At 37.5% G+C, this 12,079-nt stretch overlaps 1 protein-coding gene across 6 annotated transcripts in view; it reads left to right on the top strand.

Moving 5' to 3' along the window:
• TMCC1 (transmembrane and coiled-coil domain family 1) overlaps positions 1-12,079 on the top strand; it is a 251,422-nt gene that overhangs the window by 178,690 nt on the left and 60,653 nt on the right. The window contains exon 1 of one of the 6 annotated variants that reach the window (XM_027584068.2): positions 9,806-10,479. The exons of the other annotated variants lie outside the window; for them this stretch is intronic. Within the exon in view, the coding sequence (XP_027439869.1) occupies positions 10,453-10,479 (27 nt within the window). The 5' untranslated portion in view covers positions 9,806-10,452. Of the gene's footprint in view, positions 1-9,805; positions 10,480-12,079 lie in introns of those variants that run through there. 6 annotated transcript variants of the gene reach the window in all.

Genomic DNA, 12,079 nt, shown 5'->3' with positions numbered 1-12,079 from the left:
CTGCTTCTCCCTCTCCCCCCTGCTCGTGCACTCTCTCTCTCAAATAAATAAAATCTTAAAAAAAATAAAAATAAAATTGATAAATCTCTAGCAAGATGATGGCAGACATGAAGTACTGATGTGCAGAATGAAAGAGAGATAGATATCACTATAAACCCACAGACATTAAAAAGATTATAAGGAACTGCTATAAACAACTCTAAATACATAAATCAGCAACTTAATGGAGGAGACCAAATTCTCAAACAGTGAACTACCAAAACTCACCTAAGTTGAAAAGATAGCCTGAGTAGTTCTATAGCTATTAAGAAATGAAATTTGTAGTTCAAAACATTCTGAAGAAGAAATTACATAGAGTCACTGGCAAATTCTACCCCACATTTATAGAAATATACCAACTCTGTGATTTCTTACAGAAAATAAAAGGGAAAGGGACTCCATTTTAGGAGGCCAGCATTACTCTGATATCAAAACCAGACAAAAGCTGTACAAGAAAACAAAACAGACCAATATGTCTCATAAACATAGATGTACTAACAAATTGAACATGGCAATGTATATAAAAAATAATATATCATGACCCAGTGTAATTTATATCAGGAATGCAGTCCTAGTTTAGTATTTGAAAATCAAATGATACAATTCACGATATTGACAACCCAAATAATCAAAACCATTTATCAATTGATACAGGAGAAACATTTGACAAAACTTAATAACCATTCATTATTTAAAACTCTCAGCAAACTAGGAGTAGAAGGAAATTTCTTCAACTGATAAAAGGCATCTAACAAAAAAAATTTTAAACTGTAACAACATCATACTTACTGGTGTAAGCCTGAATCTTTTCATTTTAAGATTGGGAAGAAGTCAGGGATGCCCTCTCTGACCACTCCTATTTAACATTGTACTTGAAGTGCTAGCCAATACAATAAGGCAAGAAAAAGAAATAAAAGGCATACAGATGGAGAAGGAAGAAATAAAACTGCCTCTACTCACAGCTACATGACTGCCTATATAGAAAATCTCAAGGAATCCAGAAAAAACTCCTAGAACTAATAAATGAGTTTAGCAAGATCTAAAGATAACAGTGCCAACCCACACAAAACAATTGAGCTTTTATATGCTTGCAATGAACAATTGGGGGAAAGGATTTACTATTTATAAAGGCAGCAAGAGAAAAATAGTTAAGTATAAGAATAAAAATCATTGAAGGATCTGTATGCTGAAATTGTAAAAACACTAATGAAAGAAATTAAAGATATAAAAAAACAGATACATTCAGGAATTGGAAGACTTAGCATTCTAAAACTGTCATTTCTTTCCAGTAGTTTTATAGATTTATACAATTCCAGTAAAAAAATCTTAGCAAGATTTTTTTTTTTTGTAATTATAGACAAGCTTATTCTCAAATTTATATGGAAAGGCAGAGGAACTAGAATAGCCAAACCAATTTTGGAAAAGAAGGATAAAGCTGAGTGAATTATCCAACCCAGTTTCAAGACTTACCATAAAGCTACAGTAATCAAGATGGTATCATATTGGCCGAAGCATAGATTGCTGGGACAGAATAGGAAGTCCAAAAATAGAACCACACAAATATCTCCTATTCATTTTTCATTAAAATGCAAAGATAATTCAATGGAAAATGGATAATGTTTAAAAAAAAAGATTTTGGACAAATTTGATATCCATATGCAAAAATATGAACCTCTACATAGATCTCACACTTGATATAAAAATTAATACAAAATAGTTCAGAAATCTATATGTAAAACATAAAACCTTCAGAGGAATACATAGAAAATCTTTGACCTGGGATGAGGCAAAATGTTTTTAGGTATGACACCTTAAGCACAATTCATAACATTAAAAAAATGATAAAAAGGAATTCATCAAAATTTAAAAAAAAATTTTTTTTAATGATGATAAATGCTATTAAGAGAGTGTGAAAGCATGCTACAGCCTGGGAGAAAATTTTGCAGATCACTTATCTGACAAAGGCCATATATTCAGAGTATATTTTTAAAACTGTCAAAACTGACCAGGAAAGAAACAACCCATTTGAAAAATGGTTGAATTTGAATGTCTTAAATAGTCTGTTTACCGATGAATGTCTTAAATAGTCTGTTTACCGAAGAGGATGTACGGTGGTAAATAAATGAAAAATATTTAGCATTATTAACCATTAGGGAAATGCAAATTAAAACCAGGATGAGATACTACTAGTCTAATGGCACAAATGAAAACTGACCATTTCAGATACTGACAAGGATACAGACAACAACCCTAAAAGCATTGTTTATGGGAAAGGAAAATGGCACAACTACTCTGGAAACAGTTTGGTGATTTTCTTTTTAAGTTAAATGTATACTTAACATGTGACCCAACAAATCCATTCCCAGCTTTTTAACCTATAGAAGTGAAAACTTACATTTCCACAAAATTCTTCATACCATTGTTTAGAGCAATTCTATTCATAATTGCCAAGAAGTAGAAACTATCCAAATGTCCTTCAGCAAGTGAATGGATAAACTGTGGTATATCCATATAGTGCACTACTATTCAACATAAAAAGAAATGAATCATTGATACGTACAATATCCTGGATGCATGAGTCTCAAGAGACGTGCTAAGTAAAAGAAATCATCTCAAAAGTTACATGATTCTGTTTATGTCACATTCTCAAAAAAGACAAAATCATGGTGAAAAGAATGGATTATACATTAGTGGTGGGGTTAAGTGTGACTACACAAGGGAGTGAGTGATTTATTGTGTATAATTGACATACAGTGTTATATTAGTTTCAGGTATACAGCATATTGATTCAACAATTCTTTACTCATTGCTCACTGTGATAAGTGCAGTCACCATTTGTTACTCTACAATTATTACAGTATCATTGACTATATTTCCTATGCTGTACTTTTCATCTCCATGACTTGTTTATTTTATAACTGGAAGTTTGTACTCCTTAATCTGTTTCACCCTTACCCCCACTACTTCCCCTCTGGCAACCACCAGTTTGTTCTCTAAGAGAGAACTCTTTAAGAGTCTGTTTGGGTTTTTTTTATTATTATTCATTTTGTTTTTTACATTCCACATGTAAGTGAAATCGTATGATATTTGTCTTTGTCTGGTTTATTTCACTTAGCAAATTTCCCTCTAGGTCCATCCTTGTCACAAATGGCAAGATTTTGTTCTTTTTTTATGGTAAATATTCCACTTTATTTATGTACCATATCTTCTTTATCCATTCATTGATCAATTAACACTTGGATGGCTTCCCTATGTTGGCTATTGTCAGTAATGCTGCAGTAGACATAGGTGTACATATATCTGTTTGAATTAGTGTTTTTGTTTTCTTTGGGTAAATACCCAGTAGTGGAATTACTGGATCATATGGTAATTCTTTTTTTTTTTTTTAAGATTTTTATTTATTTATTGGGGGGTGGGGGCAGAGGAGCAGAGGGAGAGGGACAAGCGGACTTTGCACTGAGTGCAGAGCCTGACACGGCTTGATCTCACAGCCCTGAGATCACCACCTGAGCCAAAATCAAGAGTCAGACGCTCATCCAAAGGAGCCACCCAGGCACCTCCGTAATTCTATTTATAATACTGTTTTCCACAGTGGTTATACCAGTTTACACACTGCTCCCCCCCCCCCCACTGAATGAAGGTTCCCTTTTCTCCACATCCTCACCAGCCCTTGTTCCTTGTTTTTCATTACTAGCCATTCTGACTGTTGTGAGGTGGTATTTCACTGTGGGTTTGATTTGCTTTCCCCAGTGATTAGTAATGTTGAACATTTTTCACAAGGGAGTCTTTTAGAGCAATGGAACTGCGCTTTATCCTGATTATGCTGATAGTCATGTGAATCTATGCATGTTCTAAAATTCATAGAACTGGTGCACCTGGCTGGCTCAGTTGTTAAGCATCTGCCTTCAGCTCAGGTCATGATCCCAGGATCATGAGATCGAACCCCACATCAGGCTCCCTGCTCATCAGGAAGCCTGCTTCTCCCTCTCCCACTCCCCCTGCACGTGTTCCCTCTCTCGCTGTCTTTGTCTGTCTGTCAGATAAATAAAATCTAAAAAAAAAAAAATTACCTGTCTAATAAGTTAATTTTGTAGTGCTAATTTAAAACATTTTTTTTAAAACTTAATGGCATAAAGTGACAACTTATATGTCATGATTCTGTGGACTGATCAGGTGGTTCTTCTGCTTTTCTTTGTGTTGGCTGGGATATTGGGATGCCCAGAAGGTCTAAATGGCCTCACTCACATGGCTAGCAATATGTATTAGCCATTGACTCAGAATTTAGCTATGACTCTTGGCCAAGAACGTTGATTCTTCCACTCTTAGTACTCTTCTGCATGGCTGGTTGGGCTTTTTTGCAGCATGGCCAGTGGGTTCCATGGAGTGTTCAAAAGAACAATCTCCAATTTCCAAGCACTTATCAGGTCTCTGCATCATGCTTGCTAAAACCCCATTTGCTATAGTTAGTCCTGTGACCAAACCCAGAGTCAGTGTGGGAAGGTACAGGGAATGAATACGAGGAGTGCTGGCTCTTTAGGGGCCTCCAAATTAATGTCTTTCACAGATGGTCAGTGCTTTTTGTTTTATTTATTTTTCTTAAAACAGCTTTCCTTCCAGATTATCCATATTCCTTCAACAAAAACATTAAGAGACTCCAGTATCTAAGAGGGAGTAATTGAAGAAGATTGCCTGTTATTTGAAAAAAATGTAAACTGTGATTGAAGCATGTTGAAAATGTGTTGTTTTCCTGTAAGTGTCGATGATTATAGACCCACATCTTTTTTTAAAGATTTTATTTATTTATTTATTTATTTATTTGAGAGAGCATGAGCTGGAGGGAGGGGCAGAAGCAGAGGGAGAAGCAGACTCCCTGCTGAGCAGGGAGCCTAATATGGGGCTCCATCCCAGGACCCCGAGATCATGACTTGGGCTGAAGGCAGCCGCTTAACCGACTAAGCCACCCAGGTGCCCTGTAGACCCACATCTTGACAGAGATTTGAGTTAATTCTTTCTGTACCTGATTACTTTCCCCCATAACTCTATCATTAATTGGCTCTCAGTATAGGGAATGGGGTTCCAAAAGCACTTACATGAAACATGATGTGAGTGGATCTTAAAATTTCTCATCAAAAGGAAAAATTTTTGTAACCATACATGGTTATGGATGTTACCTAAACTTACTGTGGTAATCATTTTGCAATATACACATGTATCAGATCATTTTGTTATACACCTAAAACTAATACAATGTTATATGTATCGATTATATCTCAGTTATAAAAACACAAAAGAGCTCACAGCACTGCAGACAACCTTGGGATTAATTTTGGGAATAGAAAGGAACCTTTTTTTATTATTATTATTGTGTTAATCACCATACATTACATCATTAGTTTTTGATGTAGTGTTCCATGATTCATTATTTGCATATTAACACCCAGTGCTCCATGCAGAACATGCCCTCTTTAATACCCATCACCAGGCTAACCCATCCTCCCACCCTCAGTTTGTTTTTCAGAGTCCATCGTCTCTCATGGTTCATCTCCCCCTCTGATTTCCTCCCCCTTCATTCTTCCCCTCCTGCTATATTCTTCTTCTTCTTCTTCTTCTTCTTTTGTTAACATATAATGTATTATTTGTTTCAGAGGTACAGATCTGTGATTCAACAGTCTTGCACAATTCACAGTGCTCACCATGGCACATACCCTCCCCAATATCTATCACCCAGCCACCCCATCCCTCCCACCTCCCACCACTCCGGCAACCCTCAGTTTGTTTCCTGAGATTAAGAATTCCTCATATCAGTGGGGTCATATGATACATGTCTTTCTCTGATTGACTTATTTCGCTCAGCATAACACTCTCCAGTTCCATCCACGTTGTTGCAAACGGCAAGATTTCATTCAGAAAGGAACCTTCTTGAACATATAGTCAGAGAGCATCCAAAGAAGTAATTTGTCTAAAAAAACACCTCCACAGAGGTTTTATATATTGAAGATATAATGCAGGAATACTAAACCAGAAACAGCCTGCAAAATGAGTACCTTGCAGAAATTGAGGGTGTTTTTGTTTTTTGCTCATTTCCTTATTCCATTGTTTTTAAGCAGTGCTAAACACAAGAAACCAGATGACTATAGAATGAATGCATGAAGTAGGAAAAAGATGGTATGAGGACAGCAGCATGGTATAGTAGAAAGAACCTAAATGGAGAAATAGAAGAGATGGATTCTAAATTTGATCTGGCCACTACTGCATCCTTTACTTCTTTCAGTACCTTGGCTTTCATACTACAAACGAAGTGTTTGATCTGAATAGTGCTTCTTAACATCCCTAGAAGGCTCTAGAGACCAGGATCTCTGATGGAGATGTAGATTTGAAAAAAGAAGAGTCAGTATAATTCTTGTTTCCACAATATAAATTACAGAAAGCAGGGACACCTGGGTGGCTCAGTCGGTTAAGCGGCTGCCTTCGGCTCAGGTCATGGTCCTGGAGTCCCAGGATCGAGTCTCACATCAGGCTCCCTGCTCAGTGGGGAGTCTGCTTCTCCCTCTGACCCTCCCCCCTCTTATGTGCTCTCTCTCTCTCTCTCTCATTCTCTCTCTTTCAAATAAATAAAAAAAATCTTAAAAAAAAAAAAAAAAGAACCGGGTCTCCACTGGGATCAAGTCCCACATCGGCTCCCTGCTCAGCCAGAAACCTGCTTCTCCCTCTGCCTGCCTCTCCCCCTGCTTGTGCGCTCGCTCTCTGTCTCTCTCTCTCTGTCTGACAAATAAATAAATAAAATCTTTTTTAAAAATTACAGAAAGCAAAACAATTAAAGATTCTAGGCTGGGGAGAGTATATAGAATATATAGAATGAGAAGGTATTGAAGAGGGGTGTGAGTTTTTACAAAGTATTGAGAAATATTGTAGTCTAGAAAATACAGAGGATCTCTAATGTCAGTAGCAAGCAAGACTTGATCGTCTTACTCATTTTTTCATCCCTAAATGCCAGACAGGGCCTGACACATGGTAATACTTATTTAATAAATTAATACAGGATCCCTCCTTCCTCTTAGAAAATTTTGTTTTGGACTTTGGAGAGAGTAATTTAGGGGTGTAACAGTTTCATCCCTTTGTTAGTCACACATTTCCTCTGTAGTTGAGGTATAAATGATGCCTTCCTTCTGTCCCCCTACTAATGCCTATTCATTTTTGGCCTAAAGTCTGTAGCTATATAGTGCTGTGTCTGTACACGTTTATATAACTTATCAGATGCTCCCTTCTGTTCCTATTCTGGTTCATAGAAGGAACTAAAAAACATTAGTTCATGTCTCCTAGCTTCGCAGTGGACTGGAACTCCATACACCAAAGAAATGTCTTATTGCTCTCTCAAACGTATTTTATGTTGGCCTTGTGTTAGGATCATAAGAGAAGCTCAGAACTCAGAAATAAAATACAGTTATTCCTTTTCAATTGATAATAATGACCTGTCTGGGCACTATTCCCTGTATAGCCTACAACAGGAATCAAAATTTCCTTTGACAGTCTAGATACCAACACAAAAATTCATGTTCAAAGTAAATTATTCTTTCAGAAGTCCCTGTAAAATGATCTAAAGCAAAATTTATTAATACGGGAAACTACATATCCAGTATTTAAAAACTACCTCTTTTGAAACTACCCAGTAATAGTTTTTCCTATTTGGTGATATTTTTGTTTCCTAGACTTAATAAGATGTTGAATTACATCTTTAAGTAAAATTCTTAATGAATGGAAAAATTGTATTAGAAATTATAAGATCACCTATTAGGTGTTTGGGTATAAGTATAGATCCAAAAAACCTTGATTAGAAATTGGAAATCTGTAAATAATCAAATTATGTATATCTCCTTTTTAAACCCAATATTGGTGAACTAATACTTATAAAATTAAAACTAGTCTCTTATAAGTGAAAAGCCTTTCCTTTATTTATTTCCTCCTTCCCACCCCACTTCCATTATGTATTTAATACCTGTTTTTTGCTCCCTCAGTGGATATCAGATAACATGTCATAGGTATTTGACCTCAGCTGTCTTGTGTGGACTATTGTAATAGCCTCCTAAGTACTCTCCTGTCCCCCGGCCTTCACTTAATTCCAGCATTGTCTGTTCCTTACTCAGAGTGATCTTGTTAAAACCTAAAAGTTTTCCTAACTCTGCTCAAGACTCCCATTGACTTCCTTACAGTAGCCTACAGTGTCACAGTCCGACCCAGCTTTCATCCACCAAGCCTCTCTGTCCTCATTTTCTGTTTTCCCTCCCTTAGTCACTCATCCTCCTTGACATTCTTTGTGCACACCAAATCCATTCGTGTCTCAAGGCCTTTGAACTTGGGATCTCTCCCTGGGGTACCTTTCCCCAGATATCTGCATGCTTTCATTCAGATCTCTGATCAGATGTTATTTTATCAGAGAGGCCCCATCATCTTCTGTCCTCTTTATTCTGCTTTATTTTTCCTCATAGCACTCATCACCAATGGATATATATTTATTTATATTTGTTTATTGGCTTTCTTCCCCAGCTAGCATGTAGGCAGAATATGTTTGTTCTTTGATGCTTCTCCAGAACAGTGCCTCAAATATTTGAATGAACAGCTCAGCTTAAGTTCTACCTCTTTCTTGGAAGCTTTTCTCCAACCTATAGTGACTCACTTTTCTCCCATTTTCTGAACAGCATTGTGGGTGCTCATGTTCTATCTCTACTGATTCCTTAAAGATGGAATTCTTATTGTAATCATAACTACGTAATAGGTAAGAGTGTGGAGTGAGAATTGTACAGTGTGGTTTAAATCCCAGCCATTTAACTCTGAGCAGGTTGTTAACCTTCCTGCTTTTGCATTTCTATTCCTGTAAAATGGCCGTAATGGGTAGTTCAGTGCATGGAACACAGAGGAGATAGAATGGGAAAAGCAGGCAGAGACCTGATCATCAAGATCATTACGTGACATACCTGGGTGTTTGGACTTTTTCATGTAAGTAAGAGAGAGCTTTGAGAGACTTTTTTTTTTTAAGTGGTAGTATGGCATAGGGTAAATTTTCAACTTATTTAAAATTTTAACTTCATGGGGCACCTGGCTGGGTCAGTCAATAGAGCATGTGACTCTTGATCTCAGGATTGTGAGTTCAAGCCCCACGTTGGGCATGGAGCCTACTTAAAAAAAATTAAATTCTAACTTCATTTACTCTGTGCTAATACTGAACTGTTGAAAAACTTAATTTACCTTGTGGTGGTGCTTTCATACTGTTGTTTTGTCTCTGTGTCCTGTGTTTACTGCCGTTTCCTGGCTAAATTGTATTTATTAAACGATTGGGTCACTTCGGGTCTGGAGTAGAACTTTCATAATGTAAGGGAGACCACAAAATTTAAAGGATTATATGTGCATTTTTTGTGCATTATATGTGCATTATATGTGCATATTTTCTCTTGACAGAAATACCATGTTCTGGATCCTTTTCCTGAATAAGACTTTTTTAGTGTTCCCCTTATTTCAGGGAAGAATTTCTAACCATTCTAACCAATTGTATAGATTCTTGGTTACCTAAAAAACAGTAATGTGCATTAGGTCTGTAGCAACCTTTGCCTTCTGGGTATGTGTGAGAAATGAGGTTATTTACCCTTTTTTTTTTTTTTTTTTGACAGAGCGACAGAACACAAACGGGGCGTGGGAGAGGGAGAAGCAGGCCTCCCGCCGACCAGGGAAGCAGGGAGTCTGATGGGGGGCTCGATGCGGGGCTTGATCCTAGGACCCTGGGATCATGACCTGAGCCGAAGGCAGATGCTTCAGGACTGAGCCACCCAGGCGCCCCGAGGTTATTTACCTCATCTTCAGTTCTGGCATATATCCATTACCAAAAATAAATATTCAGGATATTTTCCCTGCTCTGTTGTAAAATCACAGAGAAGGTTTGGGGCTTCTCACCTAGGTCACAGTGTCCAGATACTGTGCCTCAGCTCAGATCAAAATCAGTATATTATTAGTGATACAAATCAAATTAACCAATAACTTTTCAAATTTCCCGCTTCCTGTTTATCTCCTCCAGTTTCAAGGAGAAAAGTTCTTTCCTATCTTTTAATATTTTGAGCTTCCTGTGTTTAGGCTTCAGGTATTTTTGGTGCTTATTGCTTAACTGGGCTGAAGATTATCTCATGTGACAGCATAGATCTCTTGTTTTGGAATTGCCATTACTTTCTAGAACAGCCACTCTGTACAGCTGCCAACATGCCCTGGATCCTTTTGCTTCATATTACAGTGATACTGCTTTGTCAGGGTAGAATTCAGCCTCACAGAGCTGGAGTCAGTCTCTGCTGACCTCATGCCACAGTACAGCATGTTCAAATCTGGGAGAAACCTGAGGGTTATTCGGCATATTCTTCCTCTTTCTCCCTTACAAGCATGGAACCCTCATTCTCCTCGGAAACCGTATGTTGTATATGTGTGTGTATCTGTCTTTTTTTTTTTAAATCTCGTCCTTAAACCTATAATTCTACAGCTTTAAGTGGGGGCTAGTTAAAAAGACCCAGGAAGTTCTTTGAGCTGCTGAAACTCAGCATTTTTCAGCAGTAGATCTCAGCCACAGGCATTTGCTATTTTTGGACTGACTTGTGTGAGGTTGCAATAATCAAGAAGCATGTTACGTGTTTCCTAGTTGTTCATTTTGCCCATAGCTATTTGGGCAGAATGTACAGAGCACTCTTTGACTGTGTGAGCATGCTCAGATCATACTGGAGTGTTCCGACTCCGGTGTGATGGGCTGCTTCGGTGCAGAGTAAATGTCATCCTCACTCTCTCAGGCAAAAAAGTTACCAGAAAATAAGTGTTTCCTTCAATGAACAAAAGAGTTTCGTTTGCTTTTAGCAGCTTAGGGAAAGCTTGGGTTAAATTTGAAAGATGCTAGGCATGCATAACAAAAAAGAATTTGGATTAGAGCCATTTGAAATATTTCTCACATTAAAAACAGAGGTTGTTGGGGCACCTGGGTGGCTCAGATGGTTAAGCGTCTGCCTCTGGCTCAGGTCACGATCCCGGGATCGAGCCCCGCGTCCAGCTCCCTGCTCCACAGAAAGCCTGCTTCTCCCTCTCCCACTCCCCCTGCTTGTGTTCCCTTTCTCACCGTGTCTCTCTGTCAAGTAAATAAATAAAATCTTAAAAAAAAAAAACCAAAAAACACAAAGGTTCTTACAACTCAGCTACTTGTTTTCACTGTATTTTTCCCAAAGACTTGGCGATTTCCTGAATTGTAAAGCAGTGTGCACATATCTCAGTGCTAAAGTTTATGTCTCCAGATCAGAAGAACAGGTCTCTGAGATACAACTGGATAGGAAGATGATCCAGCTTTATGCAACACAACCACCATTTTCACATTTTATCTGTAATCTTGAGTAGAAAATTTGGCCCATAGCTTGATTTTACCATGATTTTTTGAATTGGTTCTATAAATGATACATAGATATTTCCTAAGAGATAATGCTAAAGCAAAACAGATTTTCCATAGTTTTACCTGATTCTAATCTACATTAATACTGTTTGCCCTTGAGCCATTGGATTTAAGGTCCAGATTTTTTACTCTGAAATTTGATATTAAATTACTCCCTATGACCTACGGTTAATAATTTAAGTACTGACTTCGTTAAGAGATTTGTGGCTCTGCTCTGTACCTTTTTTTTCTGTTTGTTCTGTATCTTGGATTTTAAAACCTTGGCATATCTCTGTTTGTTCTGCGGTTATAAAAGGTCAGTTTACTTACCTATGTTTTATTATGAATGCTAGCTCAGGTTGAATGGGTTGGTCTGAAAGAAAGAATTCATGGGCAAGCCCTAAAAGGATAGGAGGTGGAGACTGATAGTAAAACAGAAATTAACTCCTTTCCCCCCCTTATTGACAGTCGAAAGGGAGGAGGGGAACATAAAATGTAATTTAAACATTTTAATTGATTTTCTCCATGATTGTATTAATTCATGAGTGGAGAAAATTTGCTTAAAAATATACTGAGTAGGGGTGCCTGGGTGGCTCAGTCGTTAAG

Source organism: Zalophus californianus, chromosome 1 (genome assembly GCF_009762305.2).
Source record: "Zalophus californianus isolate mZalCal1 chromosome 1, mZalCal1.pri.v2, whole genome shotgun sequence".
In the NCBI taxonomy this organism is placed as follows: Eukaryota; Metazoa; Chordata; class Mammalia; order Carnivora; family Otariidae; genus Zalophus; species Zalophus californianus.
Note: the sequence above shows the minus strand (reverse complement) of the source record. Positions and strands in the feature narration are given on the sequence as shown.